This window comes from Ranitomeya imitator, chromosome 4, assembly GCF_032444005.1.
Source record: "Ranitomeya imitator isolate aRanImi1 chromosome 4, aRanImi1.pri, whole genome shotgun sequence".
Taxonomy (NCBI): Eukaryota; Metazoa; Chordata; class Amphibia; order Anura; family Dendrobatidae; genus Ranitomeya; species Ranitomeya imitator.
The window spans coordinates 704,120,729-704,144,870 of record NC_091285.1 but is presented as its reverse complement, the minus strand read 5'-3'; the positions used below and the strand labels follow the sequence as shown (position 1 = coordinate 704,144,870).

The window sequence follows — 24,142 nt, the reverse complement described above, 5'->3', positions numbered from 1 at the left end:
CAGAGGAAAGTCTGTGTGGAAAGCTGGGTGATGTAATTATGTGCACTTCATAGACAGACAAAGCAGGGGAGCAGGCTGGATAAACATACCATGAGAATGCTAGGAGCAGAGGAAAGTCTGTGTGGAAAGCTGGGTGATATAATTATGTGCACTTCATAGACAGACAAAGCAGGGGAGTTAGGGGTGTGTCAGGGTTAGGGGTGTGGTTAGGGTTACTGTTGGGATTAGGGTTAGGGGCATATTTGGATTAGGGTTTCAGTTCAGGGTTTCCACTGTTTAGACACATCAGGGGCTCTCCAAATGCGACATGGTGTCCGATCTCAATTCCAGCCAATTCTGCGTTGAAAAAGTAAAACAGTGCTCCTTCACTTCCGAGCTCTCCCGTGCACCCAAACAGGGGTTTACCCCAACATATGGGGTATCAGCATACTCGGGACAAATTGGACAACAACTTTTGGGGTCCAAGTCCTCTTGTTACCCTTGGGAAAATAAAAATTTGGGGGGCTAAAAACCATTTTTTGGGGAAAAAAAGATTTTTTTATTTTCACGACTCTGCGTTGTAAACTGTAGTGAAACACTTGGGGGTTCAAAGTTCTCACAACACATCTAGATAAGTTCCTTTGCGGGTCTAGTTTCCAATATGGGGTCATTTGTTGGGGGGTTTCTACTGTTTGGGTACATCAGGGGCTCTGCAAATGCAACGTGACGCCTGCAGACCAATCCATCTAAGTCTGCATTACAAATGGCGCTCCTTCCCTTCTGAGCTCTGCCATGCGCCCAAACAGTGGTTCCCCCCACATATGGGGTATCAGCGTACTCAGGACAAATTGTACAACAACTTTTGGGGTCCAATTTATCCTGTTACCCTTGTTAAAATACAAAACTAGGGACTAAAAAATCATTTTTGTAAAAAAAAAAAAATAATAATTTTTATTTTCACGGCTCTGCGTTATTAACTGTAGTGAAACACTTGGGTGCTCAAAGTTCTCACAACACATCTAGATAAGTTCCTTTGGAGGTCTAGTTTCCAATATGGTGTCACTTGTGGGGGTTTTTAATGTTTAGGCACACCAGGGGCTCTCCAAACGCGACATGGTGTCCCATCTCAATTCCAGTCAATTTTGCATTGAAATGTCATATGGCGCTCCTTCCCTTCCGAGCTCTGCCATGTGCCCAAACAGTCGTTTACCCCACATATCAGGTATCAGCATACTCAGGACAAACTGCACAACAACTTTTGGCATCCAATTTCTTCTCTTACCCTTCGGAAACCAAAAAATTGGGGGCGAAAAATCATTTTTGTGAAAAAATATGATTTTTTATTTTTACGGCTCTGCATTATAAACTTCTGTGAAGCACTTGTTGGGTCAAAGTGCTCACCACACATCTAGATAAGTTCCTTAAGGGGTCTACTTTCCAAAATGGTGTCACTTGTGGGGGTTTTCAATGTTTAGGCACATCAGGGGCTCTCCAAACGCAACACGGCGTCCCATCTTAATTCCAGTCAATTTTGCATTGAAATGTCATATGGCGCTCCTTCCCTTCCGAGCTCTGCCATGCGCACAAACAGTGGTTTACACCCATATATGGGGTTTCGGCGTACTCAGGACAAATTGCACAACAACTTTTGTGGTCTAATTTCTTCTCTTACCCTTGGGAAAATAAAAAATTGGGTGCGAAAGAACATTTTTGTGAAAAAATATGATTTTTTATTTTTATGGCTCTGCATTATAAACTTCTGTGAAGCACTGGTTGGGTGAAAGTGCTCACCACACATCTAGATAAGTTCCTTAAGGGGTCTACTTTCCAAAATGGTGTCACTTGTGGGGGGTTTCAATGTTTAGGCACATTAGGGGCTCTCCAAACACAACATGGCGTCCCATCTCAATTCCAGTCAATTTTGCATTGAAAAGTCAAATGGCGCTCCTTCCCTTCCGAGCTCTGCCATGTGCCCAAACAGTGGTTTACACCCACATATGGGGTTTCAGCGTATTCAGGACAAATTGCTCAACAACTTTTGTGATCCAATTTCTTCCCTTAGCCTTGGGAAAATAAAAAATTGGGAGCGAAAAGATCATTTTTGTGAAAAAATATGATTTTTTTATTTTACGGCTCTGCATTATAATCTTCTGTGAAGCACTTGGTGGGTCAAAGTGCTCACCACATATCTAGCTAAGTTCCTTAGGGAGTCTACTTTCCAAAATGGTGTCACTTGTGAGGGGTTTCAATGTTTAGGCACATCAGGGGCTCTCCAAACTCAACATGGCGCTTCTTCCCTTCCAAGCTCGGCCATGCGCCCAAACAGTGGTGTACCCCCACATATGGGGTATCATCGTACTCAGGACAAATTGTACAACAACTTTTGGGGTCCATTTTCTCCTGTTACCCTTGGTAAAATAAACAAATTGGAGCTGAAGTAAATTTTTTGTGAAAAAAAAGTTAAATGTTCATTTTTATTTAAACATTCCAAAAATCCCTGTAAAACACCTGAAGGGTTAATAAACTTCAAGAATGTGGTTTTGAGCACCTTGAAGGGTGCAGTTTTTAGAATGGTGTCACACTTGGTTATTTTCTATAATATAGACCCCTCAAAATGACTTCAAATGAGATGTGGTCCCTAAAAAAGATTGGTGTTGTAAAAATGAGAAATTGCTGGTCAACTTTTAACCCTTATAACTCCCTAACAAAAAAAAATTTTGGTTCCAAAATTGTGCTGATGTAAAGTAGACATGTGGGAAATGTTACATATTAATTATTTTGTGTGAAATATCTCTGTGATTTAAGGGCATAAAAATTCAAAGTTGGAAAATTGCAAAATTTTTGCCAAATTTCCGTTTTTTTATTCTGAAATTTTCACCTTCTCCCGCCATTTAAAAACATAAACCACACTTTTTGCATTGCTCTATTGATCTCGTTGTTCCTCAGACTGTAGATAATGGGATTCATCAATGGTGTAACTACTATATACAACAGGGATCTGTATTTGTTGGTATTGGATGAGCTCTCAACAGATGGAGTCATGTAGACTGCGATTAGGGTGCCATAATATACACATACTGTGGTCAGGTGGGAGCTACATGTGGAGAAGGCTTTTCTTCTACCATTAGTTGAAGACATTTTAAGGATGCTGACAAAAATGCAAAAGTAGGAAATAATAATAAGAGTAAATGGGAAAAAAAGCGTAAAGATGCCATAAACAAAGTCTTGCAAAATTACAATAGAAATGTCTGAAGTGGCCAATTGCATTATGGCACTAAAGTCACAGAAGAAGTGGTCTATGGAATTCAAGCCACAGAAGTTAAACTGGATAATAGCAAAGAACTCACTTGATATCAACCCAATAACTAAAAACCAAGACCCAATGATTAACTGAAGGCAAAGATCTGGACTCATTAGAGAAGAATAGCGTAATGGATGGCAGATGGCCAAATAACGATCATAAGACATGGCGGCGATGATTAAACATTGAATAAATCCAAATATACCAAAGGCACAAAGCTGTAACAGACAGCCCCAAAGGGACAGGACTCCTTCCTCCACAAACGTTATGTCCAGCATCATAGGGATAACGCTGGTGGTCAGTAAGACATCTGCTATGGATAAATGTTTGAGAAACAGAAACATTGGGATTTTGAAATGGTCAATGGTGGTCACTAGAAGGATAATGAGAAGATTTCCGACCAGTATACATATGTAACTCAGGGTCAGCAGAAGGAATAGAAGAGGTTTATATTTGGATAGACTTTGGAATCCAAGAAGACGTATCTGCGTGACCTCTGTCTGATTCTCCTCACACATAACTGTGGTCCATGAATATTTAAAAAAAAATGTTTTTCTCCTAAAAAATTAAGAGAATTAAATAAAAAATCTTTATAAAGTCCTGAAATACATCACAGTAAAACACTTTTTGATTGTTTTTCTTACAGGAGATACACAAGAGACTTGTGATAATTTCAGACTTGACGTGATTTGTAACCGCTCTTGAGTCTTCTCATGTAAAGACTAAATCTCCTAAATGTGGACATCTTATATAATGTCAGAAAAACATGGCAAATCCCCCTGGATCCTGATAATCACATTCTGCTGGAAGAAGTAAACGCACAACACTGGCCGCTTAGATTAATTGATAATTTAATTACCCAAGGGGACGTCTTGTTATGGCCCATTATTTTATAAAGCCTAATGGTTTGTTATCGGTAAAAATTATTATTTTTTACAAGAACGTATTTTATTTTCAGATAAAAAAATGTTCCTACTTTTGTATTCTAATCTACAGTATTCTTCAGATGTGACAAAAAAGCAAGTTTTCCGATGCACAAGTGACAAATTTTGTAACTAAACAGCAAGTTAAAAGTTTTGTGTCAAATCATATGATACATCACACAGCCTCATAGTGCAGCTCAGTATTAAACATAATGTTGGCATAAAATATAAAATGAGACCTGAACATTCAATAGTTAGAACAGACCGGAGTTTGATAGTTTTTTTTTATCATCTGAGACAAAGACTGAAACATTTGGCTGCAAAAGCGAGTTCATATTTTATACTATATGCATTCAATTTGTAAGGTTTTTTGCTATATTTCATGCGTAAAAAAAATTTAATTGGACAAAGTGTTATACTATGACTCTAAAACACATCATTCAAGCTTTTCCTTTTGTATATCTGTGACAGCAACAACTTGCAATTTATAAATATAAATTAATACGTGGAACTGGAAGATGTACTTTTCCCAAACAAAATACCAGATGGGTGTGAAGATTGTGCAGGAACGCACTCTGGAAAATGGAAAACACACTTAAAATTGCAATTGATCCAGCTGTTTCCTACAGACTACAGATTCTGGCTCCACAGACCCCAATGGTTCCTGCATGAGCTGAGATAGTCCTAACCACAAGCTAGATGTTTAGAGATGAGCAAACCCATGGATGTTCAGGTTCGCTAGGTTCGATGCACATAAAATGTTTGGTTTCGGGGCCAAACTTCACCCCAAACTTAACCCTGGACCTGAACCCAATAGAAGTCAAAGGGAACCCAAACTTCGGGGCTTTAAAATGGCTGTACAATAGTCATAGTGAGGAGTTGTGGGGTGCAAAGGAAACTAAATGGGGTAAGAGCAGGACAATTGCCTGTAAAACAAATTCAAATAGAATGCTAAAAGAAAAACTAATAATCTTTAACTAAGAGGCGGAGGACCAAGTGGAAGAGGTAGGAGAGGCGGGGGATGTGGCTGTGTAAGTGGAAGAGGTAGGCCAACACTATAATAGTGATTATTTTTTGTTCTAGTTAGGTAATAGACTTAAAAGAACATGTAATAATAAAAATAAGAATTTTGAACCAGGAGGTGGAGGTTCAAATGGAGCAGGAGGTTGAGATGTAGGTGGATGTGGCAAAGAAGGAGGAGATAGCCAACAATGGTTTTGTTTTGTTTTTTTTTCTTGGGGGGGTATTTTGAAAACAGGCAGTGAAATAATTTGCTGGCAACTGTCTGTGTGTATGCAGATTGTGTAATACTCCACACTTTTTTGGGTTGAAAACATTGAGGAGAGCATCAAATAGGGGACATGGCTGTGTTGCTGGTGGTGGTTTGTTAGTTGCTGCAGGAAGAGGGAGAACATGGTAGATGTGTGCCTGCTACCAGGGCTATGGAGTCGGAGTTGTGAAGTCAGAGTGGGTGTCCATTTTGGTGGAATTGAAGTCAGTATGAAATGGACTCCAACTCCGAAAATCCAACTCCTAAAATATTAAATAAATTGGGTACAGTAGTTCAGTGCAGTATGAGCTGTACACTTTTTAATTAGAATTTGGGAACATTATAAAATGTACAATAAATGCCTGCTGATGTAAGGATGTAGGTTTTTATAGATGAATCTGTGCTGCACTTTATGTACATGCTTAGTAGTAAGGCACTACTGTGGAGTCAGAGTCATTTAGTCAGGAGTCAAGCAAATTCAATTTTAGGCCTTGTAGGTTCTGGTTACAAACTCCACAGCCTTGCCTTCTATGTGCCCAAATGAAACAACTTTCTTTGGTGCACGCATGCATCAAGACGTTCTGCATAATTTTTGTAGGTATGAGTACAGCTGGATGAAAAGTGTGGTCAGCAGAAGCAGAGGTGGTTTTAGATTAGTTGGCTTAGTGTGCCTTCAGTTCCTTTGCTTGGTCTTCTAATCTATTTCTGTCCTTATTACTCCTCCACTTCACCCCTCTACTAGTCCCTTCATTGTCTCCCAGTTCCACAATTTATCCTCTTCAAGCTACTAATATTGACCTATAAAGCCATCCATAATCTGTCTCTAACCATATATCTCTGAACTACTCTCACAATATCTTCCACTGCGTAATCTCTGGTCCTTTCAAGACTTCCTTTTCTACTCCAAAATCACACGTTCCTCATCCAATTGCCTGCAAGATTTCTCCCGAGTATCTCAGATCCAGTAGAATTATCCCCTCCTTTCTAGAGTACAAACAGCAGAAAGCTGCAGCAGTTGGCATCATCCCATGTTTCATACTTCAACAGAACAAGTGGTTGGGCATCAGTGTATTTAATTTCCACCAATAGTTGGCCAGGTCCACGTGGATGGCCCACAGAACTACAGTCAATAAAGTCATTAAAAAGCAGAAGTGACTGCTGCATGACTTCGTGCTTACTTGATTTATTATGGTAATGTCTATAACCAACATTAGAAACATGAAAAATGTTGTCTCTGTCCAAATATATATGGACCTAACTGTATATATATATCTATATATATAATTGTCTAAGGGTTTTTCCGTCTGTCTGTTTTTCTGTCTGTCTGTCTGTCTTTCTGTCTGTCTGTCTGTACTGGAAATCCCGCGTCTCTGATTGGTCGAGGCCGCCAGGCCTCGACCAATCAGTAATGGGCACAGCGATGATGATGTCATAAAGGACGTAGACATCTCACGTTTCTGATTCAGTGATGGGCACAGTATCGACGTAGATGTCATAATGGTTGCCATGGCGACGATGATGTCATAAAGGTTGCCTCGACCAATCAGCGACGGGCACAAGTGTGGAATATATATATAGTATGATATCCTACAATGCTGTTAAATGAATACTAAATTGTAGGGAAAGCTTAGTAATACTTTTGGCCCACTAGAGGAGGCACATTGGGACCAAGCAGTGAATGTATAGGAACTGGTTAGCCTTAGGAGGGGCCAACTGTGGGTAAGGCTGAGTATTTCCTGCATCTGAGTTAATAGGGCCAGTGAGCTTGGACAGTGCAGAGGGCCTTAGAGCCCGGACAAAGCAGTTGACCACACAAAGTTTTAGAAGGGGCTCAGTCGTCCAGGACCCGTTTGCTTAAGGTCGCAGGGGTGAAGAAATTCAGGACAGTTCCAAGATGTGGTAGCTAACTATTTTGGCTGATGCCCTGATGTCGGGCCCGAAATTGACAGGGGAACACCTGAAGATAGTTAAGCTGACCAGAAGGAATGCTGTTGTGCCAGACGAGTCGGTGCGCCCCTGGGACATTCTGGAAAAGTGAGGGAAAGTGCAAGGCAAGACAAGGATGTGTTCTGTGATGTTTTCTATGATGTTGCTGAAACTGAGCTGGACATTCTGAGAATGGGACCAAGTAAAATAATAAGTTTGAACTGGACTCTGTCTCTCTTTGTTTGACACCGTCAGGAAGAACTCCTCAGCAGATGACAGAGGACCCTGACTTGTCGGAAAGTGGAACAAAAGGTACGCTACAAAGTGGTCATTGTGTGCATGTGGCGGGAGACCAGGGCATGAATGATCAACCTTTGTCAGCCATGACTACGGCCCTGGCCTCTCTCACATACACACGTCTTTGAGGACAGGCTCCTGTAACAACATTGGCAAGGCACAGAGGTGACAGTTTTGGAGGAGGAGCAGTGGGAGAATGAGGATGAGAAACAATTGTGTTCAGAGCAGGGTGGCACTCAAAGAATCTCACAGGCATCACTAGAGTATGGCTGGTGGGATACCGGCGATAGGGAGGAGACAGACGATACACTTGTCACTGAGGACAGCTTGTTGTTGCATATGGGCATCCTGGCACACATGAGACAATAGATTCTGCTGTGTCTATACAGTGACAACTGAGTTCGCAAGATTGTTACAAGTACTGATTGCTGTCTGGTCACCCTGCTGGATCCTCACTACAAGCACAACGTGCCATCCTTATTTCAATCACTAGAGCATGAGCCTAAAGTGTTAGAATGAAAGCACATGTTGATACATGCTCTACTAATGATATCCTCATCTGACAGCGGGGACTCAGTGTAAGCACAAGGCAGAGGAGGAGGAGGAAATTAGGAATGCAGCTTGGAAGGAAGGCTTAGCATGGCCGAAATGTGTAAAACTTTATGGAGCATGTCACAACATCCAGCGCCACCATCTGATAAGCTCCATAATAGTAGGAGGCAGTGTTTATGCTGTGCATGTTTAGCAACTCACTCGGGATTAATAGGTTAGACACTAAAAGGCTTTTTGGCACAGTGCTCCCAGAAGGTTTTTGGCACAGTACTCCCAGAAGCATGGTTTCAGAGGCTAAAAGACAACTGTAACAACTCTGCTGGCATCACGTCATGGCCTCACATCTCTCACACTATCTTACCCACTGCTCCAGGCCATGATGTGGTTTCTGTTTAATGCCAGCTCCATGTTCTGTGCCTCTGCTCTCTGCATGCCTCATGGCTATGTGTATAGGGGCCGGCGCCTGAACTCTCTGGTTCTTATAGGAATCAGGTGCATCTGTCTAATCAGTTCCTGGCCAATTACCAAGAGGCCTCCTGTATATAGTGCAGCTCCACCCTGTGGTCTGGGCCTGTGCAATGTGTTAGCTCAGTTTGTTTCTTGCTTCTGAGTTTACCAGGTCCTGCTCTGAGTTTCTCCCTCTCTGGAGGCTTTTCTCTGTGCTATTGCCTTGATCTTGTTGTCCGCCCTCCAGGAGGCAGAATATCCTGGTCCCTGTGTCTTTGTCCCTGTGTCTTTGTCCTTGTGTCTTGTTCCTTTGCCTTGTCTGTACTTAGTCTTATCTCTGTCTCCTTGTCTGTGGCTTCCTTCCCTGCTGTGTCTTTCCTTGTGTTCTCAGTCTGCTTACACTCCGCACTCTTGCGGCTCTGCCTGTTCTGTATCTTGGTAGCTTTACCGCTGCTCCGCACTCCTGCAGTTCTGCTCCGTTCTACTCTGCTCCGCTCCCGTTGCTGCAGAAACCTCTTTCTGCAGTTCCTCTCTGCAATCCTTGCGGTTCCACTCTGCTTAGCTTCTGCAGTATCTCTTGCTGCAGCTTCTCTCCACATTCTTTGTGGCTCTGCTCAGCTTTTGTTGCTACGCTATCTCTTGCTGCTTTTCCACTCCTATCTGCAGTCTTGCACTCCTCTCCTGTGTGAACAGGTCCCTACCTGTTTCTTCATACCTCATTCCTTTCTGCTTGTTTCCTTTCCTGCACCTCCAGTGTGAACAGGTCCCTACCTGTTCCTCCAAACTACATATCTGTACCTGCACCTCCAGTGTGAACAGGCCCCTACCTGTTCCTCCAAACTACATATCTGTTCCTGCACCTCCAGTGTGAACAGGCCCCTACCTGTTCCCCCAAACTACATATCTGCACCTGCACCTCCAGTGTGAACAGGTCCCTACCTGTTCCTCCAAACTACATATCTGTACCTGCACCTCCAGTGTGAACAGGCCCCTACCTGTTCCTCCAAACTACATATCTGTTCCTGCACCTCCAGTGTGAACAGGTCCCTACCTGTTCCTTAATATTTCATATCTGTACCTGCACCTCCAGTGTGAACAGGTCCCTACCTGTTCCTTAATATTTCATATCTGTTCCTGCACCTCCAGTGTGAACAGGTCCCTACCTGTTCCTCCAAACTACATATCTGTTCCTGCACCTCCAGTGTGAACAGGTCCCTACCTGTTCCTTAATATTTCATATCTGTTCCTGCACCTCCAGTGTGAACAGGTCCCTACCTGTTCCTTAATATTTCATATCTGTTCCTGCACCTCCAGTGTGAACAGGTCCCTACCTGTTCCTCCAAACCACATATCTGTTCCTGCACCTCCAGTGTGAACAGGTCCCTCTACCTGTTCCTCCAAACTACATATCTGTTCCTGCACCTCCAGTGTGAACAGTTCCCTCTACCTGTTCCTCCAAACTACATATCTGTACCTGCACCTCCAGTGTGAACAGGTCCCTACTAGTGTTGAGCGATACCTTCCGATATCGGAAAGTATCGGTATCGGTTTGGATCGGCCGATATTCAAAAAATATCGGATATCGCCGATACCGATACCCGATCCCAATGCAAGTCAATGGGACCAAAATATCGGAATTAAAATAAACCCTTTCTTTCCTTGTAGGTTCATTCTACCTGAAGGAAAACAACTAAGAATAATGTAGGATGTATGGGGGAGGTGGCGGAGACATTAAAGGCAATGAGGATTAGTCCAATCAAATAGAATAGCATGTTTTTTTTTTTTTTTTAAAGACGTTCGGATTGAAAAAGATATTGAGTATGTAAATTTTTTTTATTTTGTCAGATATTGATGTTTCACTATTCCACGCCCTTCCCCTTCTTTTTTTTCTTTTTTTTTTTTCTTTTCCCACACTTTCATCTTCATCATCATCAGCATCCTTGACATCAACTTCTTCACCTTATTCATCTTCTTCTTCATCTTCTACCTATTTTTTTTTTTTATTACATTCTTCATATTCATTTTCTTCAACTATTATTATTCTTCCTATTCTACATATTCTTTTTATTCCACTGTTATTATTCTTCCTATTCTACTTCTTCATCATATTCTCATTTGTGACAGGCATTCCCGTAGTTGTTATCTATAAAAGTTGGAAGATTACACCTTCCGTTCTGCCAGTCACAAAAGTTACATTTGTCCGCGTTCAGTTTGGCCTGCAGCATCAGGCTTTATCCAGGGGCACCACGAGGAGGAACGGACTCACCCCCATACACTGCTTAGTCTTCTTCTGCATATAATTTAGATAATATCTTTTGCTCTGATATTAAGTCTTATGCTTAATGTTCTTCTGCTCTTTGTTCTGCAGCCTCTTGTTCTTCTGCTTCTCGGTCTTCCATGTTGTCGTCTCCAGGGTCTTCGTCTCCAGTGTCGTCATCTCCGCCGTCGTCGTCTCAGCCGTCGTCGTCTCCGCCGTCGTCGTCATCGTCGTCATCGGGGTGGTCTTCCGGGTCGTCGTCATCGGGGTGGTCTTCCGGGTTGTCGACGTTAGGGTCTTCAACTTGGAAATGTAGCAGAAGGTACAAGAAGGCTGAGAAAATGCCAAGAACCAGCTGATGGAACTGGAACTCGGATGGCTACCCGAACGTTCAAGAGCCTATGGAACTACCGAGGACCAGCTGACGTTACTGGAACCCGGTTACTAAGCAGGAGGTACCCGTGCTAAAAAGCACTACCAAGGACCGCCTGACGTTGGCGGAACTCGGATACCCAGAAGGAGGCACCTAAGCCAAAGGCTCTGCCCGGAACCAGATGACGTTACTGGAACCAGGATGGGGAGCAGAAGGTACAAGAGCAAAAGACACTGCCGAGAACCAGCTGACGGTACTGGAACCCGGATGGGTAGCCGAATGTCCAAGAGCCAATGGAACTACCAAGGACCAGCTGACGTTACTGGAACCCGGTTACTAAGCAGGAGGTACCCGTGCCTGAAAGCACTACCAAGGACCACCTGACATTGGTGGAACTTGGATACCCAGAAGGAGGCACCTAAGCCAAAGGCTCTGCCCGGAACCAGCTGACGGTACTGGAACCAGGATGGGGAGCAGAAGGTACAAGAGCAAAAGACACTGCCGAGAACCAGCTGACGGTGCTGGAACCAGGTGGTGGACCCCAAGGCCCACAGGAGAGGAGAGAACAGCTAGGCCGCGAGGCAGCCGCAGTTACCGAACCCCAACAGTCCTACAGGGGGAGCTGGGCCTACTGGCACTACAGAACCAGCCTTGACTACCAGTTCACGCAGCCCACATAGGAAGCTCCTAAACTGGAGGCACCCTGGAGTTGGCTAACTCGACCGCCCCACGACGGGGCAAGCATAGGCGTCTCAGTGAAGTTGACACAACCCGGAAACAGCTGACGGTGCTGAAACCAGGCTTGGCACGAGGGAGTACCTGTGACAAGAACACTGCCGAGAACCAGCTGGCGGTGCTGGAACCCGGATGCGTTGCCCCAGTGTGCAAGAGCCAATGGCACGACCGAGGACCAGCTGACGGTGCTGGAACCCGGTTACTAAGCTGTAGGTGCCCGCGCTTAAAAGCACTACCAAGGACCGCCTGGCGTTGGCGGAACTCGGATACCCAGGAGGAGGCACCTAAGCCAAAGGCTCGGCCCGGAACCAGCTGACGGTGCTGGAACCAGGTGGTGGACCCCAAGGCCCACAGGAGAGGAGAGAACAGCTAGGCCGCGAGGCAGCCGCAGTTACCGAACCCCAACAGTCCTACAGGGGGAGCTGGGCCTACTGGCACTACAGAACCAGCCTTGACTACCAGTTCACGCAGCCCACATAGGAAGCTCCTAAACTGGAGGCACCCTGGAGTTGGCTAACTCGACCGCCCCACGACGGGGCAAGCATAGGCGTCTCAGTGAAGTTGACACAACCCGGAAACAGCTGACGGTGCTGAAACCAGGCTTGGCACGAGGGAGTACCTGTGACAAGAACACTGCCGAGAACCAGCTGGCGGTGCTGGAACCCGGATGCGTTGCCCCAGTGTGCAAGAGCCAATGGCACGACCGAGGACCAGCTGACGGTGCTGGAACCCGGTTGCTAAGCTGTAGGTGCCCGCGCTTAAAAGCACTACCAAGGACCGCCTGGCGTTGGCGGAACACGGATACCCAGGAGGAGGCACCTAAGCCAAAGGCTCGGCCCGGAACCAGCTGACGGTGCTGGAACCAGGTGGTGGACCCCAAGGCCCACAGGAGAGGAGAGAACAGCTAGGCCGCGAGGCAGCCGCAGTTACCGAACCCCAACAGTCCTACAGGGGGAGCTGGGCCTACTGGCACTACAGAACCAGCCTTGACTACCAGTTCACGCAGCCCACATAGGAAGCTCCTAAACTGGAGGCACCCTGGAGTTGGCTAACTCGACCGCCCCACGACGGGGCAAGCATAGGCGTCTCAGTGAAGTTGACACAACCCGGAAACAGCTGACGGTGCTGAAACCAGGCTTGGCACGAGGGAGTACCTGTGACAAGAACACTGCCGAGAACCAGCTGGCGGTGCTGGAACCCGGATGCGTTGCCCCAGTGTGCAAGAGCCAATGGCACGACCGAGGACCAGCTGACGGTGCTGGAACCCGGTTGCTAAGCTGTAGGTGCCCGCGCTTAAAAGCACTACCAAGGACCGCCTGGCGTTGGCGGAACTCGGATACCCAGGAGGAGGCACCTAAGCCAAAGGCTCGGCCCGGAACCAGCTGACGGTGCTGGAACCAGGTGGTGGACCCCAAGGCCCACAGGAGAGGAGAGAACAGCTAGGCCGCGAGGCAGCCGCAGTTACCGAACCCCAACAGTCCTACAGGGGGAGCTGGGCCTACTGGCACTACAGAACCAGCCTTGACTACCAGTTCACGCAGCCCACATAGGAAGCTCCTAAACTGGAGGCACCCTGGAGTTGGCTAACTCGACCGCCCCACGACGGGGCAAGCATAGGCGTCTCAGTGAAGTTGACACAACCCGGAAACAGCTGACGGTGCTGAAACCAGGCTTGGCACGAGGGAGTACCTGTGACAAGAACACTGCCGAGAACCAGCTGGCGGTGCTGGAACCCGGATGCGTTGCCCCAGTGTGCAAGAGCCAATGGCACGACCGAGGACCAGCTGACGGTGCTGGAACCCGGTTGCTAAGCTGTAGGTGCCCGCGCTTAAAAGCACTACCAAGGACCGCCTGGCGTTGGCGGAACACGGATACCCAGGAGGAGGCACCTAAGCCAAAGGCTCGGCCCGGAACCAGCTGACGGTGCTGGAACCAGGTGGTGGACCCCAAGGCCCACAGGAGAGGAGAGAACAGCTAGGCCGCGAGGCAGCCGCAGTTACCGAACCCCAACAGTCCTACAGGGGGAGCTGGGCCTACTGGCACTACAGAACCAGCCTTGACTACCAGTTCACGCAGCCCACATAGGAAGCTCCTAAACTGGAGGCACCCTGGAGTTGGCTAACTCGACCGCCCCACGACGGGGCAAGCATAGGCGTCTCAGTGAAGTTGACACAACCCGGAAACAGCTGACGGTGCTGAAACCAGGCTTGGCACGAGGGAGTACCTGTGACAAGAACACTGCCGAGAACCAGCTGGCGGTGCTGGAACCCGGATGCGTTGCCCCAGTGTGCAAGAGCCAATGGCACGACCGAGGACCAGCTGACGGTGCTGGAACCCGGTTGCTAAGCTGTAGGTGCCCGCGCTTAAAAGCACTACCAAGGACCGCCTGGCGTTGGCGGAACTCGGATACCCAGGAGGAGGCACCTAAGCCAAAGGCTCGGCCCGGAACCAGCTGACGGTGCTGGAACCAGGTGGTGGACCCCAAGGCCCACAGGAGAGGAGAGAACAGCTAGGCCGCGAGGCAGCCGCAGTTACCGAACCCCAACAGTCCTACAGGGGGAGCTGGGCCTACTGGCACTACAGAACCAGCCTTGACTACCAGTTCACGCAGCCCACATAGGAAGCTCCTAAACTGGAGGCACCCTGGAGTTGGCTAACTCGACCGCCCCACGACGGGGCAAGCATAGGCGTCTCAGTGAAGTTGACACAACCCGGAAACAGCTGACGGTGCTGAAACCAGGCTTGGCACGAGGGAGTACCTGTGACAAGAACACTGCCGAGAACCAGCTGGCGGTGCTGGAACCCGGATGCGTTGCCCCAGTGTGCAAGAGCCAATGGCACGACCGAGGACCAGCTGACGGTGCTGGAACCCGGTTGCTAAGCTGTAGGTGCCCGCGCTTAAAAGCACTACCAAGGACCGCCTGGCGTTGGCGGAACACGGATACCCAGGAGGAGGCACCTAAGCCAAAGGCTCGGCCCGGAACCAGCTGACGGTGCTGGAACCAGGTGGTGGACCCCAAGGCCCACAGGAGAGGAGAGAACAGCTAGGCCGCGAGGCAGCCGCAGTTACCGAACCCCAACAGTCCTACAGGGGGAGCTGGGCCTACTGGCACTACAGAACCAGCCTTGACTACCAGTTCACGCAGCCCACATAGGAAGCTCCTAAACTGGAGGCACCCTGGAGTTGGCTAACTCGACCGCCCCACGACGGGGCAAGCATAGGCGTCTCAGTGAAGTTGACACAACCCGGAAACAGCTGACGGTGCTGAAACCAGGCTTGGCACGAGGGAGTACCTGTGACAAGAACACTGCCGAGAACCAGCTGGCGGTGCTGGAACCCGGATGCGTTGCCTTGCCTATTAAAGATTGTCTTCCTAGAGCCCCAACTAGCGGTGTTGGAGCAAAGGGTAAGCAGGGGGAGATGAGTGTAGGCCGAAGCCTGCACTGGAGGCAGCTTTGTGTCTGCGTTGCGTTTGCAGGACACTTTGCCGGCTACACACTGGGGGAACAGCTGGCGTTGCTGAACCCCACTAACACAATGGCGTGTGTTTTTATCTGTGCAGCTAGCACTTGCGGGCAAAAACTAGCGATGTTAGAGCCCGTGTTGAAGCAGGAGGAGGAGGAGAGGAGCAGAGTGTAGGCCGAAGCCTAGTTGAACCAATTTCAAAGGAAACCTTTAACCCCCCCCTCAGGTGTTACAAAGTATAAGAGACACACCTTGTGCAGTATTAATGCTGCACAAGTGAAAGGTTGCTCTATTAATTTGTCTACTTGCACACGCTGAATGAAAGACATACACAATTTACCCCATTCTACAGTCAAACTGTAGTGGATGCGTGACTTGGTTTTTTGATGAGACGCAGCACAGGTGTCCAAAATAACGCCTTGGTGCTTGGCGCAGCTTCCTGAGCGTTGTTATTTGCTGTACAGGAGTCTGCGCTCTTGTGTTATCCCTTGGCAATGCCCTGTTAGCGCTGCCCATCTTATGACCTCATTTCATGTTGGCCGGTGCGGTTAACGATGGCCATAAATCCCAGACCCACAGTGTCTTTTCATAAAGCCACACTGCGGTGCTGGGATTCGTGGCCTTGAGCAGTAAATATTTTGGCCGCTCACACACGTCCTTACACCTGCTTCAGACTGGGCGGCCTCTGCTGATCCCTTCTCGCATGCCGCGGCCATGAGGCTGCACAGTCTGAAGAAGGCGGAAGGAGATGAGTTAAGACAGGCGAAGATATGCACTGCTCGTGCCCATCAATCACACCCTCGCAGTCAAAATAATTAAGACAACGAGGAGCATTTTATTCAGGCAGGGCGGACGAACAGGCGCAAGTAGCCAACCAATGATGTCAGAAGACGGGAAGCGCTACCAAGGGGGGTGCTGCGTATCATTAGAAAGGAAAGTCACACCTCAGGGACAGTGGAATGGTCTCAAAGAGACACATTTTGTACGTGTTGAGTTCCACGTGGGCAAGGAGAAAACATCAGCCACCTTGTACAAATGCAGCAGTACTGCTGTACAAGGTGGCTCTTATACATAGAAACACCTGGGGGTGGGGGCCAGGCTCCCTTCAATTTCAGTTCATGTGCCTGCGTGGCGTTTGCAGGTCACGTTGCAAGCTGCACAGCAGGGGAACAGCAGGCGGTGCTGAACCCCACTAACACATTGGCTGGTGTTTTTCTCTGTGCAGCTAGCATGTCCGGGCAGAAACTGGCGTTGTTTGAGCCCAGGGTCAGCAGGAGGAGGAGAGGAGCAAAGTGTAGGCCGAAGCCTGCACTGGTGGCAGCTTTTGTTCTGTTGTGCCAGCGTGGCTTGTGCTGGACACGTTGCCGACTACACAGCAGGGGAACAGCTGGCGGTGCTGAACCCCACTAACACATTGGCTGGTGTTTTTCTCTGTGCAGCTAGCATTTCCGGGCAAAAACTAGCGGTGTTTGAGCCCAGGGTCAGCAGGAGGAGTAGAGGAGCAGAGTGTAGGCCGAAGCCTAGTTGAACCAATTTCAAAGGTTACCTTTAACCCCCCCCTCAGGTGTTGCAAGGTACAAGAGCCACACCTTGAACAGCATTAATGATGCACAAGTCAAAGGTTGCTCTATTTAATTTTGCTCCTTGCACACGCTGAATTAAACACGTACACTATTTAGCCCATTATACTGTCAAACAGTAGTGGAGGCGTGACTACTAGTCTTTTTAAGGAGACGCAGCACAGGTGTACAAATTTACACCTAGGTGCTGTGCGCAGATTCCTTACCGTTGTTATTTGCAGTACAGGAAACTGCGCTCTTGTGTTATCCCTTGGCAATACCCTGTTAGTGCAGGCCGTCTCATGACCTCATTTCATGTTGGCCGGTGCGGTTAACGATGGCCATAAATCCCAGACCCACAGTGGCTTTTCCTAAAGTCACACTGCGGTGCTGGGATTCGTGGCCTTGTGCAGTAAATATGTTCGCCGCTCACACATGTCCTTACACCTGCTTCAGACTGGGCGGCCTCAGCTGATCCCTTATCGCATGCCGCGGCCATGAGGCCGCACAGTCAGAAGAAGGCGGAAGGAGGGGAGTGAAAACAGGGGAACATATGCACTGCTCGTGCCCATCAATCACACCCTCGCAGTCAAAATATATGAGACAACGGGGGGCGTTGTGTCGGGCAGGGGGGACGCACAGGCACAGCCAGCCAACCAATGATGTCAGGAGACGGGCAGCGCTAACAATGGGGGTGCTGCGTGTCATTAAAAAGGAAAGTCACACCTCAGGGACATTGTAATGGTCTGTAATGAGACACATTTTGTACTTGTTGAGTTCCACGTGTGCAAGGAGAAAAAGTCAGCCACCTTGTACAAATGCAGCAGTACTGCTGTACAAGGTGGCTGTTATACATAGAAACACCTGGGGGGGTGGGGGGCAGGCTCCCTTCAATTTCAGTTCATGTGCCTGCGTGGCGTTTGCAGGTCACGTTGCAAGCTACACAGCAGGGGAACAGCTGGCGTTGCTGAACCCCACTGACACATTGACTGGTGTTTTTCTCTGTGCAGATTGCATGTCCGGGCAAAAACTAGCGGTGTTAGAGCCCAGGGTCAGCAGGAGGAGGAGGAGAGGAGCAAAGTGTAGGCCGAATCCTGCACTGGTGGCAGCTTTTGGTCGGTTGTGCCAGCGTGGCTTGTGCTGGACACGATGCCGGCTACACAGCGGGGGAACAGCAGGCGGTGCCGAACCCCACTAACACATTGGCTGGTGTTTTTCTCTGTGCAGCTAGCATGTCCGGGCAGAAACTGGCGTTGTTTGAGCCCAGGGTCAGCAGGAGGAGGAGAGGAGCAAAGTGTAGGCCGAAGCCTGCACTGGTGGCAGCTTTTGTTCTGTTGTGCCAGCGTGGCTTGTGCTGGACACGTTGCCGACTACACAGCAGGGGAACAGCTGGCGGTGCTGAACCCCACTAACACATTGGCTGGTGTTTTTCTCTGTGCAGCTAGCATTTCCGGGCAAAAACTAGCGGTGTTTGAGCCCAGGGTCAGCAGGAGGAGTAGAGGAGCAGAGTGTAGGCCGAAGCCTAGTTGAACCAATTTCAAAGGTTACCTTTAACCCCCCCCTCAGGTGTTGCAAGGTACAAGAGCCACACCTTGAACAGCATTAATGATGCACAAGTCAAAGGTTGCTCTATTTAATTTTGCTCCTTGCACACGCTGAATTAAACACGTACACTATTTAGCCCATTGTACTGTCAAACAGTAGTGGAGGCGTGACTACTAGTCTTTTTAAGGAGACGCAGCACAGGTGTACAAATTTACACCTAGGTGCTGTGCGCAGATTCCTTACCGTTGTTATTTGCAGTACAGGAAACTGCGCTCTTGTGTTATCCCTTGGCAATACCCTGTTAGTGCAGGCCGTCTCATGACCTCATTTCATGTTGGCCGGTGCGGTTAACGATGGCCATAAATCCCAGACCCACAGTGGCTTTTCCTAAAGTCACACTGCGGTGCTGGGATTCGTGGCCTTGTGCAGTAAATATGTTCGCCGCTCACACATGTCCTTACACCTGCTTCAGACTGGGCGGCCTCAGCTGATCCCTTATCGCATGCCGCGGCCATGAGGCCGCACAGTCAGAAGAAGGCGGAAGGAGGGGAGTGAAAACAGGGGAACATATGCACTGCTCGTGCCCATCAATCACACCCTCGCAGTCAAAATATATGAGACAACGGGGGGCGTTGTGTCGGGCAGGGGGGACGCACAGGCACAGCCAGCCAACCAATGATGTCAGGAGACGGGCAGCGCTAACAATGGGGGTGCTGCGTGTCATTAAAAAGGAAAGTCACACCTCAGGGACATTGTAATGGTCTGTAATGAGACACATTTTGTACTTGTTGAGTTCCACGTGTGCAAGGAGAAAAAGTCAGCCACCTTGTACAAATGCAGCAGTACTGCTGTACAAGGTGGCTGTTATACATAGAAACACCTGGGGGGGTGGGGGGCAGGCTCCCTTCAATTTCAGTTCATGTGCCTGCGTGGCGTTTGCAGGTCACGTTGCAAGCTACACAGCAGGGGAACAGCTGGCGTTGCTGAACCCCACTGACACATTGACTGGTGTTTTTCTCTGTGCAGATTGCATGTCCGGGCAAAAACTAGCGGTGTTAGAGCCCAGGGTCAGCAGGAGGAGGAGGAGAGGAGCAAAGTGTAGGCCGAAGCCTGCACTGGTGGCAGCTTTTGGTCGGTTGTGCCAGCGTGGCTTGTGCTGGACACGATGCCGGCTACACAGCGGGGGAACAGCAGGCGGTGCTGAACCCCACTAACACATTGGCTGGTGTTTTTCTCTGTGCAGCTAGCATGTCCGGGCAGAAACTGGCGTTGTTTGAGCCCAGGGTCAGCAGGAGGAGGAGAGGAGCAAAGTGTAGGCCGAAGCCTGCACTGGTGGCAGCTTTTGTTCTGTTGTGCCAGCGTGGCTTGTGCTGGACACGTTGCCGACTACACAGCAGGGGAACAGCTGGCGGTGCTGAACCCCACTAACACATTGGCTGGTGTTTTTCTCTGTGCAGCTAGCATTTCCGGGCAAAAACTAGCGGTGTATGAGCCCAGGGTCAGCAGGAGGAGTAGAGGAGCAGAGTGTAGGCCGAAGCCTAGTTGAACCAATTTCAAAGGTTACCTTTAACCCCCCCCTCAGGTGTTGCAAGGTACAAGAGCCACACCTTGTGCAGCATTAATGCTGCACAAGTAAAAGGTTGCTCTATTTGTTTTGCTCCTTGCACACGCTGACTAAAACACGTACACTATTTACCCCATTATACTGTCAAACAGTTGTGGAGGCGTGACTTGTCTTTTTAACAAGACGCAGCACAGGTGTCAAAATTTGCACCTAGGTACTGGGCGCAGATTCCTGAGCGTTGTTATTTGCTGTACAGGAGTCTGCGCTATTGTGATCCCTTGGCCATGCGCTGTGAGCGCTTCCTGTCTTCTGACCTCATTTCATGTCGGCCGTTGCGGTTAGCGATGGACATGAATCCCAGACCCACAGTGTGTTTTCAAAAAATCACACTGCGTGGCTGGGATTCGTGGCCTTGTGCAGTAAATAGGTTTGCCGCTTACACATGTCCTTACACCTGCTCCAGACTGGGCGGCCTCAGCTGATCCCTTATCGCCTACCACGGCCAGGAGGCCGCACAGTCTGAAGAAGGCGGAAGGAGATGAGTTAAGACAGGCGAACATATGCACTGCTCGTGCCCATAAACCACACCCTCGCTGACAAAATAAATATGACAACGAGGGGCGTTGTTTCTAGCAGGGCGGATGCACAGGCGCAGCCAGCTAACCATGATGACAAAAGACGGGAAACGCTACCAAGGGGGGTGCTGCGTATCATTACAAAGGAAAGTCACACCTCAGGGACAGTGGAATGGTCTCAATGAGACACATTTTGTACGTGTTGAGTTCCACGTGGGCAAGGAGAAAAAGTCAGCCACCTTGTACAAATGCAGCAGTACTGCTGTACTAGGTGGCTGTTATACATAGAAACACCTGGGGGGGTGGGGCCAGGTTCCCTTTTAATTTCAGTTCCTGTGCCTGCATGGCGTTTGCAGGTCACGTTGCCGGCTACACAGCAGGGGAACAGCTGGCGTTGCTGAACCCCACTAACACATTGGCTGGTGTTTTTCTCTGTGCAGCTAGCACTTCCGGGCAAAAACTAGCGGTGTTTGAGCCCAGGGTCAGCAGGAGGAGGAGAGGAGCAGAGTGTAGGCCGAAGCCTGCACTGGTGGCAGCTTTTGTTCTGTTGTGCCAGCGTGGCTTGTGCTGGACACGTTGCCGACTACACAGCAGGGGAACAGCTGGCGGTGCTGAACCCCACTGACACATCACCTAGTGTTTTTTTCTGTGTAGACAACACTTCCAGGTGGCAACTGACAGTGTTGAAACCCAGGGAATCAAAGAGGAGCAGAGTGTAGGCCGAAGCCTGCAGTGGAGCAAGTTGAAAGGGAACCTTTAACCCCCCCCCCCAGGCATTTGTTGCTGAAAGAGCCATCTTGTACAGCAGTAATACTGCACATGGAAAATGGTGGCTCCGAAAATTATGCTCCTTGCAAACGCTGAAGTACACACTCATATAATGTGTCCCCTCACACCGTCAAACCATCCCGGAAGTGGGACTTTCCTTTGTAATGTGACACAGCACAGCCGTCATTCCAACCCCCTTGGTGCCGGGCACCACCTCCTCAACGTTGTTTGGTTCTGTCACGGAGCCCGCACTGTAATGTTATCCCTTGGCCATGCACAGTTAGCGGTGCCCGTCTTCTGACATCATGTAGGTGTCAGGCTGGCAGTGCCTGTGCGTCCAAGCTGCCCGAGATCCAACCTTGCAGTGTCATCTAATGTAGTCCCACTGCGGGCCAGGGATCCATGGGCATGCGCAGTGCATATCATCGCCTCTCACTCACCTCCTTCCTGCTTCTTCAGACTGTGCGGCGTCACGGCCGTGGCATGCTATTAGGGATCAGCTGACGCCGCCTAGTCTGAAGAAGCGTGAAGAAGGGGAGTGAGAGGCTAGTATATGCACTGCGCATGGCCATGGATACCAGGCCCACTGTGGGATCACATTAGACGACACTGCGAGGTGTGATTTCGGGCAGCGTGGACGCACAGGCGCAGCCAGGACGACAACAAATGATGTCAGAGGACGGGCAGCGCAAACTGTGCATGGCCAAGGGATAACATAACAGCGCAGGGTCCATGACGGAATCAAACAACGCTAAGGAGGCAGCGCACGGTGCCAAGGGGGTAGCAATGACGGCTGTGCTGCGTCACATTACAAAGGAAAGTCCCACCTCCGGGACGGTTGGACGGTGTGAGGGGACACATTACATGAGTGTGTAGTTCAGCGTTTGCAAGGAGCATAATTTCAAGAGCGACCTTTCCCTTGTGCAGTATTAGTGCTGCACATGGTGGCTCTTTCAGTAACAAACGCCTAGGGGGGGGGGGGACAGGTCCCCTTACATTTTAGTTGTGCCAGCGTGGCGGTCGCATGACACGTTGCCGGATACACAGCTGGGGATCAGCTGACGTTACTGAACCCCAATAACAGAGGAGCGACTGTTGACTGTGCACACAGCACTTCCAGGCACCAACTGGCGGTGTTAGAGCCCAGGGACAGCAGGAGGAGCAGATTGGAGGTATTGCCGCACACACAGCTGGGGATCAGCTGACGTTACTGAACCCCAATAACAGAGGAGCGACTGTTGACTGTGCACACAGCACTTCCAGGCACCAACTGGCGGTGTTAGAGCCCAGGGACAGCAGGAGGAGCAGATTGGAGGTATTGCCGCACACACAGCTGGGGATCAGCTGACGTTACTGAACCCCAATAACAGAGGAGCGACTGTTGACTGTGCACACAGCACTTCCAGGCACCAACTGGCGGTGTTAGAGCCCAGGGACAGCAGGAGGAGCAGATTGGAGGTATTGCCGCACACACAGCTGGGGATCAGCTGACGTTACTGAACCCCAATAACAGAGGAGCGACTGTTGACTGTGCACACAGCACTTCCAGGCACCAACTGGCGGTGTTAGAGCCCAGGGACAGCAGGAGGAGCAGAGGAACAGAGTGTAGGCCGAAGCCTGATTGGAGCAAGTTGAAAGGAAACCTTTAACCCCCCCTCCCCCAAGACGTTTGTAGCTGAAAGAGCCATGTTGTGCAGCACTAAGGATGCAAAAGGAAAAGGTTGCTCTTTTAATTATGCTCCTTGCAAACACCGAAGTAAACACTAAAAATGTGTCCCTTTATACCGTTAAACCGTTCCGGAGGTGCGAATTTCCTTCGTAATGGGACACAGCACAGCTGTCATTCCTATCCCCTTGATGCCGTGCGCTGCCTCCTCAGCGTTGTTTTAAGCTGCCACGGAGCCTGCGCTGTTCTGTTAGCCCTTGGCCATGCCCAATTAGCGCTGCCTGTCTTCTGACATAATTTGGTGTCAGGCTGTCAGTGCCTGTGCGTCCACGCTGCTCCAGATCCCACCTCGCAGTCTCATCTAACGTAATCCCACTGCGGGCCTTGGAACCATGGGCATGCACAGTGCATAACCTCGACTCTCACTCCCCTCCTTCCCTCTTCTTCAGACTGTGCGGTGTCACGGCCGTGGCATGCTAGGGATCAGCTGACGGCGCACAGTCTAAAGAAGGCGGAGGGAAATGAGCGAGAGCCCGAGGGGAAGATATGCACTGCGCATGCCCATGGATCCCAGGCCCGCAGTGTGACTCAATCAGAAGACACTGCGAGGCGGGATCTCGGGCACCGCGGCCGCACAGGCGCAGCCAGCCTGACACCAAATTATGTCAGAAGACAGGCAGCGCAAATAGGGCATGCCCAAGGGATAACAGAACAGCGCAGGCTCCGTGACAGCTTAAAACAACGCTGAGGAGGCAGCGCATGGCACCAAGGGGGTAGGAATGACGGCTGTGCTGCGTCACATTACGAAGGAAAGTCCCAGCTCCGGGACGGTATAACGGTGTCAGTGAACACATTTTATAAGTGTTAAGTTCTGCGTGTGCAAAGAGCTAAAAAAAAAGAGCTACCTTTTCCTTGTGCAGCATTACTGCTGCACAAGAT

General features: G+C 49.3%; 1 protein-coding gene across 1 annotated transcript; it reads right to left on the bottom strand.

The window, feature by feature from the left end:
• Nucleotides 1-2,853: 2,853 nt before the first annotated feature.
• Nucleotides 2,854-3,798, bottom strand: LOC138674803 (olfactory receptor 5G9-like). The gene has a single exon (XM_069762619.1). The coding sequence runs from the start codon at nucleotides 3,796-3,798 to the stop codon at nucleotides 2,854-2,856; it is 945 nt and encodes a 314-aa protein (XP_069618720.1).
• Between the last annotated feature and the right edge of the window lie 20,344 nt (nucleotides 3,799-24,142).

Excerpts from the sequence above, each read along its gene's own strand:
- LOC138674803 (XM_069762619.1), bottom strand. The coding sequence starts at position 3,798 with ATGTGTGAGGAGAATCAGACAGAGGTCACGCAGATACGTCTTCTTGGA.